This window comes from Mustela nigripes, chromosome 3 (assembly GCF_022355385.1).
Source record: "Mustela nigripes isolate SB6536 chromosome 3, MUSNIG.SB6536, whole genome shotgun sequence".
Lineage (NCBI taxonomy): Eukaryota > Metazoa > Chordata > Mammalia > Carnivora > Mustelidae > Mustela > Mustela nigripes.
In genome coordinates, this window is record NC_081559.1 from 65,143,773 (window position 1) to 65,165,480 (window position 21,708).

The 21,708-nt window shown below is 35.5% G+C and overlaps 1 protein-coding gene and 1 pseudogene across 1 annotated transcript in view; both read right to left on the reverse strand.

The window, feature by feature from the left end:
* Positions 1–21,708, reverse strand: part of FASTKD1 (FAST kinase domains 1) — a 55,147-nt gene that overhangs the window by 28,709 nt on the left and 4,730 nt on the right. The window contains exons 3-7 of the mRNA XM_059392776.1: positions 21,185–21,250; positions 7,531–7,656; positions 5,185–5,583; positions 2,901–3,011; positions 1,886–2,017 (exon numbers count right to left, since the gene is read on the reverse strand). Coding sequence (XP_059248759.1) covers positions 1,886–2,017; positions 2,901–3,011; positions 5,185–5,583; positions 7,531–7,656; positions 21,185–21,250 — 834 coding nt within the window. The remainder of the gene's footprint in view (positions 1–1,885; positions 2,018–2,900; positions 3,012–5,184; positions 5,584–7,530; positions 7,657–21,184; positions 21,251–21,708) is intronic.
* On the reverse strand, positions 17,600–19,337 carry LOC132013332 (large ribosomal subunit protein mL52-like; annotated as a pseudogene).

The following is a 21,708-nucleotide window of genomic DNA, read 5'->3' on the forward strand; positions in this document are numbered from 1 at the left end:
ATAGTAAAATGGATTTATAGTAAAATATTGTTGTTATATCCTTACAAAGAAAATACAACATAGCAAAAACATGGGTAAATCTCATAAACATAATTATTGAGCAAAAGAAGAGACACACAAACTAATAATCCACACAGTTGGAACTAGGGGTAGTAGCTAACCTGGGGGATGAGAGAAGCAGAGTAATGAGGAGGAGAAAGGTGTACTGTATGTAGATTACATTTCAATATGGTCTTAAAAAAAGGCCACATTATTCTAGAAAATGAATTCCCTGTGTTCCCTGAGTGGTTTCAGGAGCTATTTATAGGAATAGTTATGTGAAGAGTTTAATTAGACTGTGTTCCCCCTAAAAGTCTACTTGATACTGCCTGCACTGAAATAGGAGAAAGTGAGTACCTATGGTTTCCATACAAAATCCCCCAACTAACTTTTTGATATTTTAAACCCCAGAGACGTATAAGGGCCCTCACTAACTCAGAATTTCTAGATTTTAACATTATCATATTGTTTTAAGTCATTTTACAAAGGAAATAAAACATCACGGGTAAATTAGAATTTCCTTTGACATACCCACTTCTGCTCTTATTTTTCTGTTAGCATACCTATAGGCAAACAATACTGTGTAATTTCAAATTTTTAAATAACATTGTGTAGACCAAAGAAACCATGTCCCTGGGCCAGTTTGATACTTAATATAGAACATAAAATTCTTCATTCAGAGGCTATATGAAAGTCTATGCTAAATATGAAAAGGGTGAAGAAACAGTAATCCTGCATATAATCACCTTGGTAAGAAGAAAGTTATTTCTTCAAGAGAAGGGTGAACTTTTTACTAACTTATCTAATAAGCTAAATTTTCGCCTCATAAAGTACCATCTCTTATTCTTCAATTCAAATCCCTCTTAACCTTAACGGCATATCATTTTATTATAATAAAAATCATTTTCAACTCTATGCCAATCTTTTGATTATGGCATAGGGTCCCATACCTTGTCTTCCAGGAATCAAAATAAGAAATCAAACTAGTATAGAAAAACAGAGAAGAAAAAGATTAATCTAATTAATTAATTAATGTAATTTTAGTTTCATTCAAGTCATTATATTTTTCAAGGAAAACTCTATTTGAGTCCATTTCTATAAACATCCTTGGAAAACTGAGTAACTTCCCTGTTAAAATATGAATGTTATAGTCATGGAGAAACAGAAAATGTTAAATTATAAACATAAAAATACTTTTCCAGTAACATTGCTCTTAAATATCTTATTTTTTAAAATTACAAATCAGGGACACCTGGGTGGCTCAGTTGGTTAAGCAGCTGCCTTCGGCTCAGGTCATGATCCCAGCATCTTGGGATCGAGTCCCACATGGGGCTCCTTGCTCGGCAAGGAGCCTGCTTCTCCCTCTGCCTCTGCCTGCCATTCTGTCTGCCTGTATTCGCTCTCTCTCCCTCTCTCTCTCTGACAAAAAAAAACAAAAAAAAAAAACAAAAAAAACAAAAAAAAAAACTTACAAATCAAAAGATTTAATATGCTTTAAAACAATTAACATGCCTTAAAACAGGCAAGTAAGCAGACTGAAGGCCCCTAAATATGAGTGTTCCCAAATGGAGTTTTGCCTTGTTGGGCAGCTCCAGTCTTCCTAGTTACTGTATTCCTGCAGGAAAGGAAAATGCCTTGGTTTTTTTAATGTTATTCATCGCCAGGAAACTCATTGCCTTACTGGCTTCAACTGGCAGAACATGCACGGGGAAAGAGAAGTGTGTTAACATTTTAAGTAATATGCCACGTAATTCTAACTCCAAAAGTTCCAACAACTCTCCACATAATTAAACAGAACAAATATTGAGTCTAGATTGTAAAATAAACACTTTGATTTTAACCTTACCTACGCAGTAATTCTCTGAGTTTCACAAAAAGCTCTTTACTTTGAAAATGTAGAAAAATCAATGCTTGAGTTATCTTCAATAACTCTACTGGTTTATAGTTATCCAAATGTTTACACAGGATGGAAGCAATTCTATAAAGAATGAGAAAACATATATTACAATCAATTCATTCATTTAGGTCTTAAATATTTACTGAAGAGTTCTTTCATGCCAGACATGCTCTGTGCCAAAGAAACAGCAATGAATGAAATAAGTTTTTCTGCTCTTGAAGATCAGTCTCAAAATGGTGACAGACATGTAAACAATTAAAATAGAATGATACAAGAGCTACCAATAAAGTGTGAATGAAATAATATTTAATTATTAATAGTAAGAGGGGAGAAAAGCATGAAGTTTCACTTTCTAAATTAAAAAAAATTCAGAACAGCCATTAAATTCCACATTTTCCCTGCAAAGAAATCTTTACCAAGAGTTATTAACAATTATCAAAACTGATTTTCTCCCTTAATTCACTTGCTCTCTAATGGAATGGATTAAAAGCAATGAGAAATGCTAAGAGGGAGTATGCTGGAATAAATGGGGCAGAATGAATACCTTAAAAAGGATCATATAATAGATAATAAAACATTAAGTATATATAATCTTAACTATGTATTTTTCTTCTTAAATTTCTTTTTAAAAAAGACAATATATGGCAGTATGATTTCAAGGAAACTGTGGTGTGAACCAATTCAAGTTCACATAGATGCTCTCCACTTCCCTAGATTATGATGCTCTACTTGAAAATAACAGCAGCAGCAAATGAAATGAAAAATGTTATATAAATGATTTAAAAACCTTTATTTTTAAAATCTGAACTATACAGATAATAAAAAAATGCTCTAAGTGTTAATTCCTTATTTCTTCAAAATCAACAGATAGATTATATGAAAAAAAACATAATGCATCCCAGAGAAAAATAGTTACTTATGGATGACAAGCAAAGGTAACACCATGAATTTCAGGAAAGACTACTTTTTAATCAGATGTGAATTTCGGCTTTCCATCTCTTCCATTGCTCCCATGACTGCTAGGGCCTGCTGGCTGGTTAGCTCCTCTGACATCAATAATAGAGTTGATTTAAGTCTAGAAGTAAAGAAAAATGTTTTTATGTTGAAAAACTGATGACTAGCTTATAAAAAGTTCTTTTTTAAAACAAGTTCGTAGGTAGGGTGCCTGGGTGGCTCAGTAGGTTAAGCAGCTGCCTTTGGCTCAGGTCATAATTCGAGGGTACTGGGATAAAGCCTCATGTGGGGCTCCCTGCTCAGCAGGGAGCCTTCATCTTCCTTTCTCTCTGCCTCTGTCAATCCCCTTGCTCATTCTATCTCTAATAAATAAAATCTTAAAAAAAAATAAAATAAGTTATTAGGTAATGAATAGAAAAGAAGTACAAACAAAAACTGAATTCAATATGCAGTATCAATTTTCTCCCCACGTGATAGGGGATAATATAAATGATTGAATAAAGAAAAATACACCATTTTTATCAAAGGAATTAAGGCTTCAGTATGCTCTAATCTTAAACTGTCTCTTAAAGAAATATAGACAAAAGGTTTTTAACTTGATACTCAAATAAGGTCATAATGATTATAAAATACAATTCAGTGAAATTATTCAGTACTACAGAGCTAAAGAACTAAAAACTAACATTCTAACGATATCCCAATTATCTTAAATTGAGTAAGATCTAATCAGAAAGTCAATACACCTGCATATTAACAGAAATTTCATACACTAAATACTTGCTGTGACACTATAAAATGAAAATTTAAAAAGACAATCCATTCTTAAACCACCCAAAGTAGTGCATACACTAATACAAGTAACTATATTTAATTTTATCTTTTAGAATAATTTCTTTTTTAATATTTTATTTATTTGAGACAAAGAGAGAGCACACAACCATGGGGAGCAGCAGAGGGAGAAGGAGAAGCAGGCTCCCACTGAGCAGGGAGCCCAGTGCAGGTGGGGCTCCACCCCATGACCCCAGGATCACAATGTGAGTAGAAGGCAGACACTTAAACAACTGCCACCCAGGTGCCCCTATACAGTAATTTAGAAAACAAGCCCAAAACATAAAATCTGAAGGTAATAGGATAAATTAATTTTCTGTTCATACTGGATAGCTCTACACCATCATTTTCAACAACCTTATCAAACATTTCAAACCCAGCTTCTACTCAAAGCTTTTCCCAGTCATTTATGTCCACATTTTTCTCTCATTTTCCTATCTACTATTTCTATCACTAATCTGAGTACCTATTTGTAACGGTATTGCAATATCATGGTATTTACACATTTTAATTATATATACATTTCTATCCTCCTGGTTGGAATATAAATTCCTTGAAGGCAGGGAGCCAGTTAAATTCAACTCTTGTACTGCTTTAGCATATGAGATTCCAACAGTACTTGGTGGCAATAAATAAATAAATTCAATAAAATCTCTTTAAGTAGTCATCTTGTTCCCATCTTGATACAATCTCTTAAAATGTATCCTTAAATATCTTTATATAACTCAAAGGACACTTAAAAAATAAAACTCTCCGTGAATCTTTGGTAAGAGAGTAATGACATAGATAACCTCTATTATACAACGTTTGGAACCCCTGCTTAACTGAATCTACCAATCATACTTATTTCTTTACTCATACTTAGGAATCATACATTAATTTAATGTTAGCCCATCTTTATATCCCAAACAATTCTATCTACATCAATATCTGGTAAAACTGGGAATTTTTAAAAGATAGGGAAAAGAAGAAATTCACTCCAACCCGATAAGGGAACATTTACCAAGGTGCTTAAACAATCTATGACTTTGATGACGAATATGAAGACAACAAAGAACAGAATGGTCCATTGTTAGGACTATTATAATTATAATTCTGAATATTCTACACCCCATACTAGAGGTGGGAAAGTCTTATATCTGTGTGTAGTGTCAGTCATCTGGCCCAGGAAGGGAGAATAAAAACACTTAAATGGCATTCTCTAGAGAGAATATCCATCTCCCTATCCCTTCTTATGTTGGCCACCACCATGGAGTTATTGGTCCTTTCTCAGAATTTAACAGTAAATTGAGTTTGAGATGTAAATTAAAACAATCAGAAGGGATCAAAGAGCAGACATAAGAGATTATTCTCCCTTCCAGAGCTGCATGGGGTAATATATGTGCCTTCCAGAACTTCAAGGTCTACGCTTGTGAGGTTCCATTCAATTACAACAAGAAAAGTAAAGCAATTTTAACTGAACTTACTGTTTCTTTTCTTCAGGTCCTGCAATGGGTCCCAGTGCTACAAACAGTTTTACAAAGCCATCAGGGTGATCAAACAGAGGAATCATTTCAGTTAGCCTCTTTTTAGCCATTTTAATAAATTCAAAACTATGAAACTGTAAAGAGTGATATAGACTAAGTATTTTACTGATGGAATCCAAATCAAGGTCGTTCATATTGCTTAAAAACACTTCATTACACCTTTCTAATAGTGGGTAATAACTATATCTAATATTTCGAAGAAATATTACTATTCTTCTTGCAACGTTGACCTGAGAAGAATCTATGGTATCAAAAAGATGTTCTGTTTTGTTCACTAATTGTTCCCGAAAACGCTGTGATATTAAAGAAGATATGCTGACCATCAATACAGACAAGGACCTAAAAAGGAAAAAGATGCAAAAATTTTCACCTTATTTAAGAATAAAGAACAATCCTAAGACTAAATGATTCGATATGGAAAAGAACTAGTTAAAATATTACAGGTTTTATACCACAGAATTTTGCCTTTATATATTCTTATGGGGCCTCCTAGTAATCAAATGTAGATTTTTAAAAATCTGCAATAATATCTTTTGTTAAGTGTACATAATATCTCATTCTATAGATAACTGCCTTGAAGGAAAATATTTTAGTGAAATTCACTCAGAAATCACTTTGGACTAATAGCCCATGAATGCAACATTAAAAATCTCAATTTTTATTTTTGGCAATAGACTTCACTTTGTTTGTTACTCCTTTCTCTTTGTATCTGTAACTTACTAATAAAAATCTTGGCAAAATATTTCTCACTAATAAATGATTTCATATTTTTTAATGTCTTATGCTAGGCAGATAGTAATATATGACAGTAAGTACTGAATATAACATAGCATTTACTATTTCTTCACTAAAAAATACTTTTAGGAAACATAAATCACTCCTCCAGGCATTGAGGGAGACATCAAAATTACAAAGGTGAGGTCCCTGCTTTCAAAACACAGATCTTACATAATACAAAAATCAGAAAACCACAAATACAAGAATGTACCCATAATGGATAAGAAATGCAAAATGGAAAAGGTATATAACAAATGCTCAAGGATGATAATTATAAAATATCTACAGAAAAAATGTAAACCATCTCAACCCTTATGACAAGGGGACTGTTTGCATTTATTTTTGTTTCCAAATTTCTTCAACCTTTTTAATAAAACAAATATATTTTTAAAACCCAGTTGTATAATACTTTGACTTCTCGACTCAAGTGTTTGATGTTAATATTAAGCAACATTAATTGGTAACTTAGTATTGCTATTTCATTTAACCATTAAGCCTCTGAAATGATTTTTTTAATTTTATGTATATTTGTAATTGCAGTTTAGAGTAGGGAAATATCCAAAGATTTTATTAGATTCTCAAAGGGGCCTACAAGAATTTTTTAAAGTTAAAAAAATTTACACTGATTTTTATTTTCTCTGCTTTTACAAGCTACGTTGCTCTATGTTTATAAAAATATATATATAACATAAAACTTACCATTTTAAGCATTTTAAGTATACAGTTCAGTGGTATTAAGTATATTCACATTATTCTACAATCATTACTACTATCCACCTGCCAAACTTCCTCATCTTCTCAAAAACTCCTTACCCATTTAAACAGTAACTCTCAATTCTTCACACCTGTTAGCCCCTAGCAAAAACCATTCTACTTTCTGCTTTTATGACTGTGACTACTCTGGGAGCTCATTTAAGTGGAGTCATACAATATTTGTCCTTTTGTGTTTGGCTTAGCATAATGTCACCCATGTTGTAGCATGCATCAGAATTTCCTTCCTTTTTAAGGCTGGATAATATCCCATTGTAGCTATATATCACATTTTGATTATTCATTCATCTATCAATGAACATTTAGGTTATTTCCACCTTTTGACTATTACAACTAAAGCTGCTATGAACACTGAAGTATGCTACAGACTAAACTGTCCCCTCACAAAACTCCATATATTAAAGTCCTAGCCCTCGATGTGACTGTATTTGGAGACAGGGTCTTTAGGATGGTAATTAAAGTTAAATGAGGTCATTGGGAGCAGCAAACTTTTAAGCTTTTACAGTAAAGTAAAATCTCAAATATTTCACAGATTTCAACAATATCATGTTCTATTTTAATACTTTATCTCTAATTCCCACAGCAACATTGCAAAGAAGATTCCAAAGTAGTACTCTTTTATAGATAACAATACTAAAGTTTCAAGAGATTAAAGTCACATAGGAAGTAAGTGGTAAATCTAAGTGTATATGTATCCAAAGCCCAGATCTATCATATATTTACCTTAAGTACATTTACCTTAAGTCCTCTATGGTTTCCAGGTTCTTATGTACAATAGCGGCTATTTTTCCCATTAGTGGACTGAAATACAAATGTTGACTTGCTAGGCAAGAGGAAAATTTTGACAGCACATTAATATCAAACCTATTAAAGGAAATATACAAAGGATATCATTACTATTTACTTTCACTTAAAACACAATATACAATTATAAATTAATTTATATAATTATAAATCAAACACAATACAATTATAAAATAAAAAGTCATTCATCTATCAATGAACATTCAGAAGTATTAATATACTAATACATTACTAACATAAAAGGAATATTTTTTAAATATTGATTTTTTTACTATTATAAAAGTATAAAAGCTAACAATTAAAAAGCCAGATACTATTGGAAGATTTTTTTTTTTTAAAGATTTTATTTATTTGACAGAGAGAGTTCACAAGTAGGCAGAGAGGCAGGCAGAGAGAGAGAGGAGGAAGCAGGCTCCCTGAGCCGAAGGCAGCGGCTTAACCCACTGAGCCACCCAGGCGCCCCTATTGGAAGACTTTTTAAAGGGAAAAATCAGTTCAAACTATTCAAATCATTAATCTATTCATTTTTTGAGGTGACAGATCAATTTCAACATAAGATTCTACATTAACAAAACAACCACTACTATAACAAGACTGTGAATTTTTCTATAGGAAAAATGATTCCATTTCTTCAACAAGAAAATGGCAAGACAAAAGAGAAGGAAGGAGAATTGTTATAGATTTAAAAAAAAAAGAAAAAAAGAACTCAGAATTCACTAAACAGGCATAAAGGAGTCCACAGGAGCACAATATGTTAATAGCAAAAAACTTGAAACAATCTAAATATGTATTAAAAATACACTGGATAAATTGTACTTATTCATAAAATGCCACACAACAATAAAAAAAAAAACAGCTGAATCATTTAAATCATGGAGGAATCTTTAAAACAAATACATGCTAATTACCCTTCCTAGAGTCCTTAATATAGTGTTAACTCATAATGTGTCCTAGTTGAATCATTCCAAATTATGTTTACATAACATTTATAAACATTTTAACAAAATATTGGTTAATAGCTAATGTAGTAACAAAAAATTAACATAATAGGCCACAGCGACCAAGAAAACCATGAGTTAATGTTATTTTATGATACTACTAAAAATTCTACATAGGAAATATAATTAGAGTTTTAAAAATTTTTAAATATTATCAATATGAAAAAATGAAAGTATCACTAAAAATAAAAAACATCATATAGAATAAAATCTTCTAAGCTATTTTGAAATGAAAAAGTAAAGAGAAATGCCTGGTTGACTGGAAAGTACAACTGTAATTTGAAATTGAACTATTTAACAGAAAAACAAAAAAAAAGCATCTATTTTACAACTGATTTGTTCATGCAGCATAATATACATAACAATGCTGCTTTAAAGAACAATTTTAAAAATTTGAGCTATTGGCAACAATGACCAAATTTAACCCAAAAATCCAGTTTGGACTGCTCACAAAAGAAATAAGGTATCTCTCCTTACTGCGCACAAAAGAAGTAAGATATTTCTCCTTTCTCTCAAAAAAAGTTAGTTACAGATAAAGAGAATGCAAAAATGGTGAAGAGAAGACAGATGGGTTTAGGTCACGAGACTTACTAGAATCATTAATTCAGTAAACGTAGAATTTCTCAAGCCAGAGAACTGTTTGATCCTATTTAATTTAATCTAGTACATAACAACAAAGGCCTAAAGGACTCACCCATATATAACTACAGTTTTAAGAATGTGTCATGGTTTATACTTTAAGAAGCAATATGTTGAAAGGCTTAAGATGGAGTAATAATAACCAGTGTTGAGCCTGCTCCTCTCTGTCTACAGGTTAAATCCTGTTGTTTCTTCTGCACCTTAGTCAATCCTTTCCTTTCTGCCCTAGGTTTCTACTTGGTTTAGGAGAGATGTTCTGTGTTTTGTTGGTTTTGTTTTTTCACTTTTTAATCCCCATTTCCTACTTTGGCCACTCCCCCACCCACACACACACACACACTCACTTCCCTTGTGGTAACCATCTGTTTGTTCTCCATAACTAACAGTCTATTTCTTGGTTTGTCTCTCCTTTCTTTCTTTTCCCTTTGCTCATTTGTTTTGTTTCTTAAATTCCACATATGAGTGAGAGTATATGTTATTTGTCTTTCTCTTATTTCACTTAGCATTATACTCCTTAGCTTCATCCATGTTGTTGCAAATGGTAAGATTTCATTCTTTTTAAAAACTGAATAATATTCTATCATTTAAAGGTACTGTATCTTCTTCAGCCACCCACCTATTGCACAGCTTCCATAGTTTGACTATTGTAAATAAAGGGGCTATAAACATTGGAGTGTATGTATCCCTTTGAATTGGTGTTCTTAAATTTTGGGGGTAAATACCCAGTAGTGCCAATACTGGATCATAGGGTAGCTCTATTTTTAACTTTTTGAGGAAACTCCATACTGTTTTCCACAGTAAAATGCACAAGTTTACATTCCCACCAACAGTGCAAGAGGGCTCCTCATTCTCCAAATCCTCAACAACACCTGTTTCTTGTGTTGTTGATTTTAGCCATTTTGACAGGTGTGAGGAATTATCTCATTGTAGTTTTGATTTGCATTTCCACAATGATGAGTGATGTTGAGCATCTTTTCATGTGTCTGTTAGCCATCTGGATGTCTTCTTTGAAGAAATGTCTGTTCATGTCTTTGCCCATTTTTAATTAGGTTATTTGTTTTTGGTGTGTTCAATTGTATCAGTTCTTTATTTATTTTGGATACTAACCCTTTATGGGATATGTCCTTTGCAAATATCTTCTCCCACTCAGTAAGCTGCCTTTTAGTTTTGGTGATTATTTCCTTTACTATGCAAAAGCTTTTTTTTTTTTTTTAAGAATTTATTTATTTATTCGACAGAGAGAAATCACAAGTAGGCAGAGAGGCAGGCAGAGAGAGGAGGGAAGCAGGCTCCCCACTGAGCAGAGAGCCCGATGTGGGGCTCTATCCCAGGACCCTGAGATCATGACCTGAGCCAAAGGCAGAGGCTTTAACCCACTGAGCCACCCAGGCGCCCCTATGCAAAAGCTTTTTATTTTGATATAGTCCCAATAGTTTATTTTTGCTTTTATTTTCCCTCACTCAGGAGATGTATCTAGAAAAATGATGGTATGACCACTGTCAGAGAAATTACTGGCTATGCTCTCTTCAAGGATTTATATGGCTTCAGGTTTCACATTTAGGTCTTTAATCCATTTTGAGTTAATTTTGGTGTATGGTAAAAAAAAAAAAAAAGGTGTTTCTGTCTGTTGGACAGACTGTCTTTTGCCCATTTGATATTGATTCCTCCTTTGTCAAATATTAATTGGCCATGTAACTGTGGGCTTATTCCATTGATCTGTCTAGTTTTATGCCAGTACCATATTGTTTTAATTACTACTGCTTTATCATATAACTTGAAATCTGAAATTGTGATACCTTCAGTTTTGTTTTTCTTTTTCAAGATTGCTTTGGCTATTAGAGGTCTTCTGTAGCTCCATACAAATTTTAGGATTGTGTGTTCTGGTTCTGTGAAAAATGCTGTTGATATCTGATAGGGATTGCATTAAGTCTGTAGACTGCTTTGGCTAGTACAGACATTTTTACCAATATTTGTTCTTCCAATCCATGAACATGAATGTCTTTCCTTTTTTTACATTATTGATGGAGTCTTTTTTTTTTTAATATTTCACTTATTTATTTGACAGAGAGAGATCACAAGTAGGCAGAAAGGCAGGCAGAGAGAGAGGGGGGAAGCAGGCTCCCTCCTGAGGGGCTCAATCCCAGGACCCTGAGATCACGACCTGAGCCAAAGGCAGAGGCCCAACCCACTGAGCCACCCAGGCACCCCACATTATTGATGGAGTCTTTAAGGTTTTTCTATATTTAGTATCATGTCATCTGCAAATTTTGAGAGTTATACTGCTTCCTTTAAATTTGGAAGCTTTTTATTTCTTTATGTTGGCTAACTGCTGTAGCTACGACTTCCAGTAGTATGCTGAATAAAGGTGGTGTTGTCTTGTCCTGACCTTAGGGGAAAAGGTCTCAGTTTTTCACTCTTGAGAATGATGTTGGCTATGGGTTTTTCATATAAAGTTTTTTTGATGTTGGGCTTTGTTGCCTCTAGACCTAATTTGCAGAGGATTTTGATCATGAATGGATGTTGTACCTTGTCAAATGCTTTTTCTTTTTTTTTTTTTTTAATTTTTTTTTTATTTATTTATTTGACAGTCAGAGATCACAAGTAGGCAGAGAGGCAGGCAGAGGAAGAGAGAAAGGGAAGCAGGCTCCCTGCTGAGCAGAGAGCCCGATGCGGGACTCGATCCCAGGACGCTGAGATCATGACCTGAGCCGAAGGCAGCGGCTTAACCCACTGAGCCACCCAGGCGCCCCGTCAAATGCTTTTTCTAAATCTAATGAAGTGGCCAGTTTTTATCCTTTCTTCTACTGGTGATGTATCACATTGATTATTTTGTGAATATTAAACCACCCTTGTATTCCTAGAATAAATCCCACTTGATTGTGACATATTATTTTTTAATGTATTATTGATCCAATTTGCTAATATTTCATTGAGGATTTTTGCATTTATATGCATTAGAGATGCTGGCCTGTAGTTCCCTTTTTTGGTGGTGTCTTTATCTGATTTTGGTATCAGTGTTGACACTGGCCTCATGGAATGAATTTGGAAGTTTTCCTTCCTCTTCTATTTTTTGGAATAGTTTGAGAGTAATAGATATTAACTCTACTTTAAATGTTTAGTGGAATTCGCTTGTGAAGGCATTTGGTCCTGGACTTCTGATTTTTATTTTTTTGATTAACTGATTCAGTTTCATTGCTGGTAATCAGTCTGTTCAAATTTTTTATTTCCTCCTGCTTTAGTTTTGGTAAGTTATATGTTTCTAAGAATTTATTCATTTCTTCTAAGTTGTCCAATTTGTTGGCATATAGGCTTTCATATTATAGTTGTCTGTATTTCTGTGGTGTTGGTACTCTTTTTAAAACATTTTATTCATTTTACAGAGAGACAGAGGGCATGAGCAATGGGATGGCAGAGGGGAAGGGAGAGAGAGAATCCTAAACAGACTCCCTGCTAATCACGGAGTCTGACACAGAGCTCAATCCAAGAACCATGATATCTTGACCTAAGCCAAAAACCCAAGACTTGGACACTTAAGTGACTGAGCCACCCAAACACTACCTGTGGTGTTGGTTGTTATTTCTTCTTTTTCATTAGTGATTTTATTTGGTTTCTCTCTCTCTTTTGCTCGCTCTCTCTGATAACTCCAGCTAGAGGTTTATCAATATTATCAATCTTTCCAAAAAACACGTTCCTGGTTTCATTGACCTTTCTATTGTATATTTTAGTTTCTATATCATTTATTTCCTATCTAACCTTCATCATTTCCTTCCTTTTGCTCAGTATGGGTTTTGTTTGTTCTTCTTTTTCTAACTTCTTTAGGTGTAAGGTTACATTGTTTGAGATTTTTCTTGCTTCTTGATGTCAGCCTGTATTACTATAAACTTCCCTCAAGACTTCTGCTGCATCCCAAAGATCTTGGAAACTTGGCTTTTAATTTTCATTTGTTTCAATGTTATTTTTGATTTATTTGACTTCTTGGTTCATCAATTCATTATTTAGTAACATGTATTTGTGCTCTTTGTGTTCATGTATTTTGCTCTTTGTGTTCCATGGTTTTCATTTTATTTTTTATCAAGGTGTAATTGACATTTGACATTACATTAGTTTCAGTATGAATTTACATTTATTGATATTTGTATATGAATTAATATTTATATACACTGTGAAATGATTACCCCAGTAAGTCCAGTTTACTCTTGTTATCATATAAAGTTACATAATAATATGTAACATAATATCATTGACTAAGGTCACCATGCTGTACATTGCAACCCTATGACTTGTGACTGGAAATTTGTACCTCCTGCCCACCACCTTCTCTTATTTTGCCCATCTTCCAACGACACTCCCCTCTGGCAACCATCAATCTATTCTCTGCCTTTGTAAGTTTTCTTTTGTTCACTCATTTTTTTTAATTTCCATATATAAATGAAATCATATTGTCTTTGTCTGATTTATTTTACTTGGCCTAATATCCACAATGTCCCTCCATGTGTTTACAAATGGTAAGATTTCATTCTTTATTATGGCTGGGTAATATTATATGTATGTGTTCATGTATGCACACACACCACATCTTTATCCATTCATCCATTGGTGGACACTCTGGTTGTTTCCATATCTTGAATATTATCAATGATGCTGCCATGAACATACATTTTTTTTTTTAGTATTTTTATTTACTTTGGATAAATACCCAGAAGTGGACTTGTTGGATCATATGGTGATTCTGCTTTTAGTTTTTGTGGTAACTCCATAATGTCTTCCATAGTGACTCTACCAATTTATATTCCCACCAATAGTGCAAGAGGGCTCCCTTTTCCTCAAATCCTCACCAACACTTGTTACTTCTTGTCTTTTTGATAATGGCCATTCTAACAATAGTGAGATGATACCTCACAGTGGTTCTGATTTGCAATTCCAATATTAGTGATGTTAGAAATATTTTCATGTGCCCATTGGCCATCTGTGTCTTCTTTGGAAGATGATCTATTCAGGTTCTCTATCCATGTTAATTAATTAATCAGATTGTTGTTGTTATTGAGTTGTAGGAGTTCTCCATATATTTTGGATATTAACCCCTATTCAGATATATGATTTGCAAAGATCTCTTCCCATTCAGTAGGTTGCCTTTTTATTTTGTTGATGATTTTCTTCACTGTGCAAAAGTTTTTTAGTTTAATGTAGTCTACTAGGCTTATTTTGCTTTTGTTGACATTGCCCTTGGCCTTTATGATGATGAGGGGCATTCCCTATCTACCAACTTTGTAGAGAGTTTGCTTTGTTTTCTTTTTTTATCATAAGTAGTTGTTAAATTGTGTCAAATGCTTTTTCTGCATCTATTGAGATGTTCATATAATTTTTATCCTCCAGTTCATTAATGTGGTGTATCACATTGATTGATTTGTGGATGTTCAACCATCCTTGCATCCTTGGAATAAATCTCACTTGACAATGGTATATGATCTTTTTAATGTATTATTAAATTTGGCCTGCTAATATTTTGTTCAGGATTTTTACATCTATTTCATTAGGGATCTGACTTGTAATTTTCTTTTTCTACAGTGTCCTTGTCTGCTTTTGGTATTGGAGTAATGCTGGCCTTGTAAAATGAGTTTGGAAGGGTTCCCTCCTCTTCAGATTTCTGGGAGAGCTTGAAAAGAATAGGAATTAAATCCTCTTTGAAAGTTTGGTAGGGGCGCCTGGGTGGCTCAGTGGGTTAAAGCCTCTGCCTTCGGCTCAGGTCATGATCCCAGGGTCCTGGGATCGAGCCCCGCATCGGGCTCTCTGCTCATCGGGGAGCCTGCTTCCTCCTCTCTCTCTCTGCCTGCCTCTCTGCCTACTTGTGATCTCTGTCAAATAAATAAATAAAAATCTTTAAAAAAAAAAAAAAAAAGAAAGTTTGGTAGAATTCACCATTGAAACTGTCTTCTCCTGGACTCCTGTTTGTTGGGAGTTTTCAAAATTCATTCATTCATTCATTCATTCATTTATTTTATTTTATTTTATTGTGTTATGTTAGTGACCATACAGTACATCATTGGTTTTTGAACAAACAGTGTTCCATGATTCACTGTTTGCATATAACATCCAGTGCTCCATACAATCCATGCCCTCCTTAATACTCATCATGAGGCTTACCCATCTCCCTAGTCCCCTCCCTTCTAAAACCTTCAGTTTGTTTTCCCAAGTCCATAGTCTCTCATGGTTCGTCTCCCACTCTGTTGGGAGTTTTTTGATTACTGATTCAATCTCCTTGCTAGTAATTGGTCATTATTTAGTCTTGGAAGACTGTTTCTAGGAACTTACCATTTCTTCTAAGTTGTCCAATTTATTGGCCTCTCACTAGCCTTTGTATTATTTTGGTATCAGTTATAATGTTCCCTCTTTCATTTCAGATTTCATTTATTTAAGTTCTTTTTCCTAGTAAATAGTTAAAGGTTTATCAACTGTTTACTTTTTCAAAAAACCAGCTTAGTTTCATTGATCTTTTCCTTTTTTTCTTTTTAAGATTTTATTTATTTGAGAGACAGAGTGCACAAGTGGGCCAGGGCTGGGGGAAAAGGAGAGGGAGGCTTCCCACTGAGTGGGGAGCCCGATGTGGGGCTCAATCCCAGGACCCCAAGATCATGACCTGAGTCAAAGGCAGATGCTTAACCACCTGAACCACCTAGGTGTCCCTCACTGGTCTTTTCTATTTTCTCTCTAGTCTATTTTTTTATTTGAGAGAGAGAGAGAGGGCAAGCATGCGTACAAGTTGGGGGGGGGCAGAGAAGGAGGGAGCAAGAAAGAATCTCAAACTGACTCCATGCTGAGAGCAGAGCCCAATTGGGACTCAATCTCATAACCTGAGATCACGACCTGAGCTGAAACCAAGAGTCAAACACTTAGCCCACCCAGCCACACAGGTGCCCCTTTTTAGTCTCTACGTCATTTATTTCTTCTCTGACCTTTGTTATTTCCTTCCTTCTACTAACTTTGGGCTTCCTTTGCTCTTTGATTTCTAGTTCCTTTAGGTAGAAAGTTGGATTATTTCAGATTTTACTTGTTTCCTGAAGTAGGTCTCTATCACTACAAACTTCCCTGTTAGAAATGCTTTTGCTGCAGATTTTGGAAAGCTATATTTTCATTTTCATTTATCAAGGTATTTTTTAAATTTCTCCTTCAGTTTCTTTTTTTTAAGATTTTATTTATTTATTTGACAGAGATCACAAGTAGGCAGAGAGGCAGGCAGAGAGAGGGGAGGAAGCAGGCTCCCCACTGAGCAGAAAGCCTGATGTGGGGCTCAATCCCAGGACCCTGAGATCATGATCTGAGCCAAAGGCAGAGGCCCTAACCCACTGAGCCACCCAGGCACCTTTCTCCTTCAATTTCTTAATTGATCCATTGGTTGTCTGGTGGCATGTTGTTAAATATCTACATATTTGTAATTTTTCCAGGTTTTTTAGTGATTGATTTCCACTGTCATATCACTGTGGTCTTAAAAGATGCTTGAGAGGGTTTCAATCTTCCAAAATTTCTTGAGACTTGTTTTGTAGCCAAACATATCATTAATCCTGGAGAATGTTCCACTTGAGAGGAATATGTATTCTGCTGCTTTTTGGTAGAATGTTCCACATATACCTAAATTCATCTGGCCTGACGTGTTTTAAGGCTGATGTTTCCTTATTATTCCTGTATGCATTGATGTAAGTGGGATATTGAAGGCCCTTATTATCATTGGATTGATGTCAATTTCTCTCTTTAGATCTGTTAATATTGCTTTATACTTCTAGGTGCCCCTATGTTGGGTGCATAAATATTTACAAATGTTGTATCTTCTTGCTAGATTGAGTCCTTTATCATTATGTGATGCCCACCTTTTTCTTTTATTAGTCTATTTTAAGTCTACTTTGTCTGATGTAAGAATAGCTACCCCAGCTTACTTTTGGTTTCCATTTGCATGAAACAACTTTTTCCATTTCTTCACTTTTAACCTGTATGTGTCAATACATCTGAGGGGAGCCTCTTATAGGCAGCATATAGATGGATCTTGCTTTTTTTTTTTTTAATCCATTCAGCCACTCTATATCTTTTGATTGAAGAATTTAGTCCGTTTTGGAGGGTTGGGGGTTTGCTCTTTTCATCAAAACATTATTAAATGAATAACCATATGTGGCCTGAGCCGTATATGAGCTATTGGAGGCTTACGTCCTTAGCTAAAACCAGGAAAACTGCTTCCCCTTCCTCATGTTCACAGAGCAGCTAGTGTTCATAGTTGTGCAGCCTTATGGCCTGCAAAAGGGGTAGGTATCCAAAAGCAAGATTCTGCTGAACTGAAATGGAGCCAGGGATGAGGGCACTGAGACAACCCCTCTAGGTGGTGATCTTGTGCTCTGCAGACAGATGGGGAACATGAAGGTTCTTTTCTGGCTAGGATGTGGCACATAATTGATGGAAAAGAAAGGCAGAGAGGCTGGGGAAGAGAGATCAGAATTGCTCTTTATTGACCTAGTAGTAGGTTCTGCAGTAGAGCCCCATCAGGTTTAAGGGCATTTTTTCTTTTTCGTCTTTCTGCAACTTCTCCTACGGCTTAAGCTGCCATGCCTGCAACCTAGCATCCATTTCCCCTGACAGCAGTACAATTCATCTTGCAAACTTCTCCCTTTGGGCTTTTCTTTGAACCTAGCCTTTCACTGGAAGTGCAGGGGAGCCATCTGTCTAGGACCAGTTTGGGAACTCAAGGGGCCTATAGCCAGAGGGGTTGGCAGCCAGGCTCTGCCTGGGTGGAGAGTCTGGTGAAGATTCAGCCCAGCCTCCAGTCCCCCAGTTCTCCCTAGACTGGCACTCAATGGAGTTCTTACTGGCTGCCCACCAGAGCCACCGCTCTGCCATGCAGTTCAGGACACCTAAAGCAACTCTGCTGAGGCCACAGAGCTAGAAGTGGGCGTCAGTCCATTTATGTTTAAAATAATTATAGATGGGTATCTACTCATTGTCATTTTGTTATCTGTTTTCTGGCTGTAGTTCTTTACTTTCATATGTTTCTTGTCACCAATTGGCCTTTCTTTTCAACTTGGAAGTACCTTTAATGTCTTAAAAGTCTAGTTGAGTAGTGGTGAACTTGTTCAGTTTTTGTTTGTCTGGAAAACTTTCTCTCCTTCAATTGTGAATGATAACCTTCTCAGGTATAGTATTGGTTTGAAGTTTTTTTGCTTTCAGCACTCTGAATATATCACATGACTCCCCTCTGACTTGCAAAGTTTCTGCTGAAAAACCTGATAAGAATCTTGGGCTTGGGGGTAAGAGGGAGAGTCCCTTGTACAAAACAAGCTGTTTTTCTCTTGCTACTTTTAAGATTCTCTAACTTTTGATGTTTTAATTATAATGTGTCTTGGTGTGAATCTCTTGGGTTCACCTTATTTGGAACTCTTTGGGACTCCTAGATCTAAATGTCTGTTTCCTTCCCCAGGTTAGTGAAGTTTTCAGCTATTATTTCTTCTAATAAGTTTTCTATCCCTCTCTCCTCTTTCTGGGACACCTATGATGAGAACATTATTTCACATGATGTTGTCCCATGGCCCCCATGAGCTAATTCGACTTTTTTTTTTTTCTTGCTGCTGTTTGAGTAAGTTCCACTCCCCTCGTCTCAGCCACTAATCCTTTCTTCTGGTTCATCTAGTCTGCTGTTGAACCTCTGTTTTATGTCTTTCAGTTTAGTTATTATATTCTTCAGTTCCATGACTTCTGTTTATATTTTCTTATGTTTTCCATTTCTTTTTTAAAGTTTTGTGTTTATCCATGCTTCTCCTGAGATCAGTGAGCATCTTTATGACCATGACCTTGAATTCTTTGTCAGGTAAATTACTTACTTGTGTTTCATTAAGGTTTTTTCAGGGGTTTTATCTTCTTTCATTTAGAACATATTCCTTTGTTTTCTCATTTTTCTTTGGCTTTTGGTGTCTGTTCCTATGTATTAGACAACATACCTATCTCTTCAGTCTTGAAGGAGTGGTCACAGGAAGACTGGGACATTACAATCTGCTTATCTGTATAGTGCTTTGTGGGTATTAAGAACTCTCTGATTTGTTCAGTCCCATGGGTCCCAGAAACATAAGCCTGCATGGACACTAGAGGCAGGTGTTTAAAGGGTCTTCCCTCTATGGACTGCCATACTTGCCAGCCTTGGCAGGGCCAAGGAGGAGCACCAGGCCAAGACAAAGCTGCCTACCATCTTTAGCAGTTTGGGGCTGCGGGGAGCCCTGAGTCAGGGCAAGTTGGTACAATAGGATTGGTGGGGCAGAATCACAGAAGAACAAAAGACAGGGAAAACAGCTTTTATAAGGTAAAGGGAGAATGCAAAAATAGCACATGCCAGTTCTGGTGCTAGCAAGGTACAAGAGTGGAGAAATGGTGCCCACCAGTGTGCCTCTAGACACAGAGAGAATTCCAATAGACCCCTGTCCTTCTAGCAGGCACTTAAAGCTTACCCAGTGAATCCATCACATATGGCTGAGGCACTTCCAAACTGCTATTCTTGTGCTGGGTCCCAGGACAAGTAAGTCTGTGTGTGAGCACTTTCAGAGCACAGTCCCCACAACCCTTGGGTCTCCTTGATGTAAGCCCCATTGGTTTTCAAAGCCATACATTTGAGAGCTCATCTCTGTGGTACAGGTCCCAGGAGTTGGATTCCTGATGTGTGGCACAAACCCCTCACTCCTCAGGGATAGATCCCTCCCTCTTTCGAATCACTGAGTAGGGAGTGGGATTCTTGGTGAGAACAAGGCTCTACTTCTCCTACCTATCTCAAGATGGCCTTGGATCATTTGTTGTGGAAGAGTTGTTCAGCCAGTCCTCAGGTCCTTTCTGAGACAGTTGTTCCCTAGGTATCTGGAGATTTGGTGTGTACTTGGTAGAGTGAGTAGGGTCTTTCTGTGCCACCATCTTGAACCACCTCTCTTTTCTGTAGTTTTTAAATCCTCCTTTCTCTTTCCCACTTTGATTTTCCCTTTTTTCACTAACATTTGTTATACTCCACTAATAATGGATATAGGCTATCCTGAATCACTATGTTAAAAAGGGATTAGGCTATGCAAAATTTTCAGAAATAGCTAAACATATTCCAAAATAAGGTCTGTTATTACCTCCTCCCCCTTTTTTTTAATAAATGGGAGTTTCTCACATATTCTTATATAGTATATATAAGAAAATTTTGAATAGAATAGACTTCTCTATACTCATAAGAACACCCTGGACAAATTTTACATTTTCTAGTTCATTACTGATTATGGCAACATGTTACAAATATAGCTATGTACAGGAAAGAGATCTGATCATATTCACAGCAGTAGACTTGAAAACTAAGTCACCTATGAGCCATGTCCACTGTCTCTCCATAAAGAAGAAGTAATAAATAAGCACCTGCACATGCTGCTAAACAATGTTAAATAGTTTTCCTTTCTAGTAAACTGGTGTCTTCTTTTCTTGCTTATCACTCAGAAAATCTTTTCTTTTTTTTCTTTCTTTTTTTTTGTTTTTAAGTGAACTCTACTCCCAATCTACGCTCAAACTCACAATGCCAAGATCAAGAATTTCATGCTCTACCAATTAAGTCAGCCAAGCACCTTGAATCTTTTTTTCTGAAGCAGAATCTTCCAGAAAAGAAGATTCAAAAAGCCAAATAGCTGTTACTGCACCTTACTTATATTTTGATTAATTATATATGTGGAAAAGCACATTGTTCCCACTCTTAAAGAGCAAATATTCGTATTTTCTTTCTCTCTTTAGGAAAATACACATTCCTTATTATTTTCCTTTACATAATCAAAAAATCCTCAACCTAAATGGGTTTACTTTTTTTTTTTCAGTGAAGCTTAACAGGTAGGCAGCAGCACCCCATTCTTTATAAGATTTTACTGAGCTAACCTTGAATAGGATAACTGTCATCTAAGATGATGAAATAGAGTACTTGCCTTTCCAGTCTTCTCCATGCTTCTGTAACTAGCACTGCAACCAGGTCATGGGCCTCAGTAGCACACCTTGATAAAATCAAGAGAAAATCATTTTCCATACATAAACACTTTTAAATTATTTAAAACAATTACGCAAGTAAGAACGCAAAAGTGAACCTCAAGTTATTCTACTCTTATGCAGTCCTTATTTATGGTTCACTCCCATATTTTTTTATTCATTCATTTTTTTCATTCATTCATTTTTCATTTCATTTTTTTCATTTTTCATTCTTTTTAATATTTTGTTTCATTGAGGGACGCCTGGGTGGCTCAGTTGGTTGAGCAGCTGCCTTCGGCTCAGGTCATGATCCCAGCGTCCTGGGATCGAGTCCCGCATCGGGCTCCTTGCTCCGCGGGGAGTCTGCTTCTCCCTCTGACTCTGCCTTCCACTCTGTCTGCCTGTGCTCGCTCTTGCTCGCTCTCTCTCTGACAAATAAATAAATAAAATCTTAAAAAATATATATTTTGTTTCATTGATACAATAT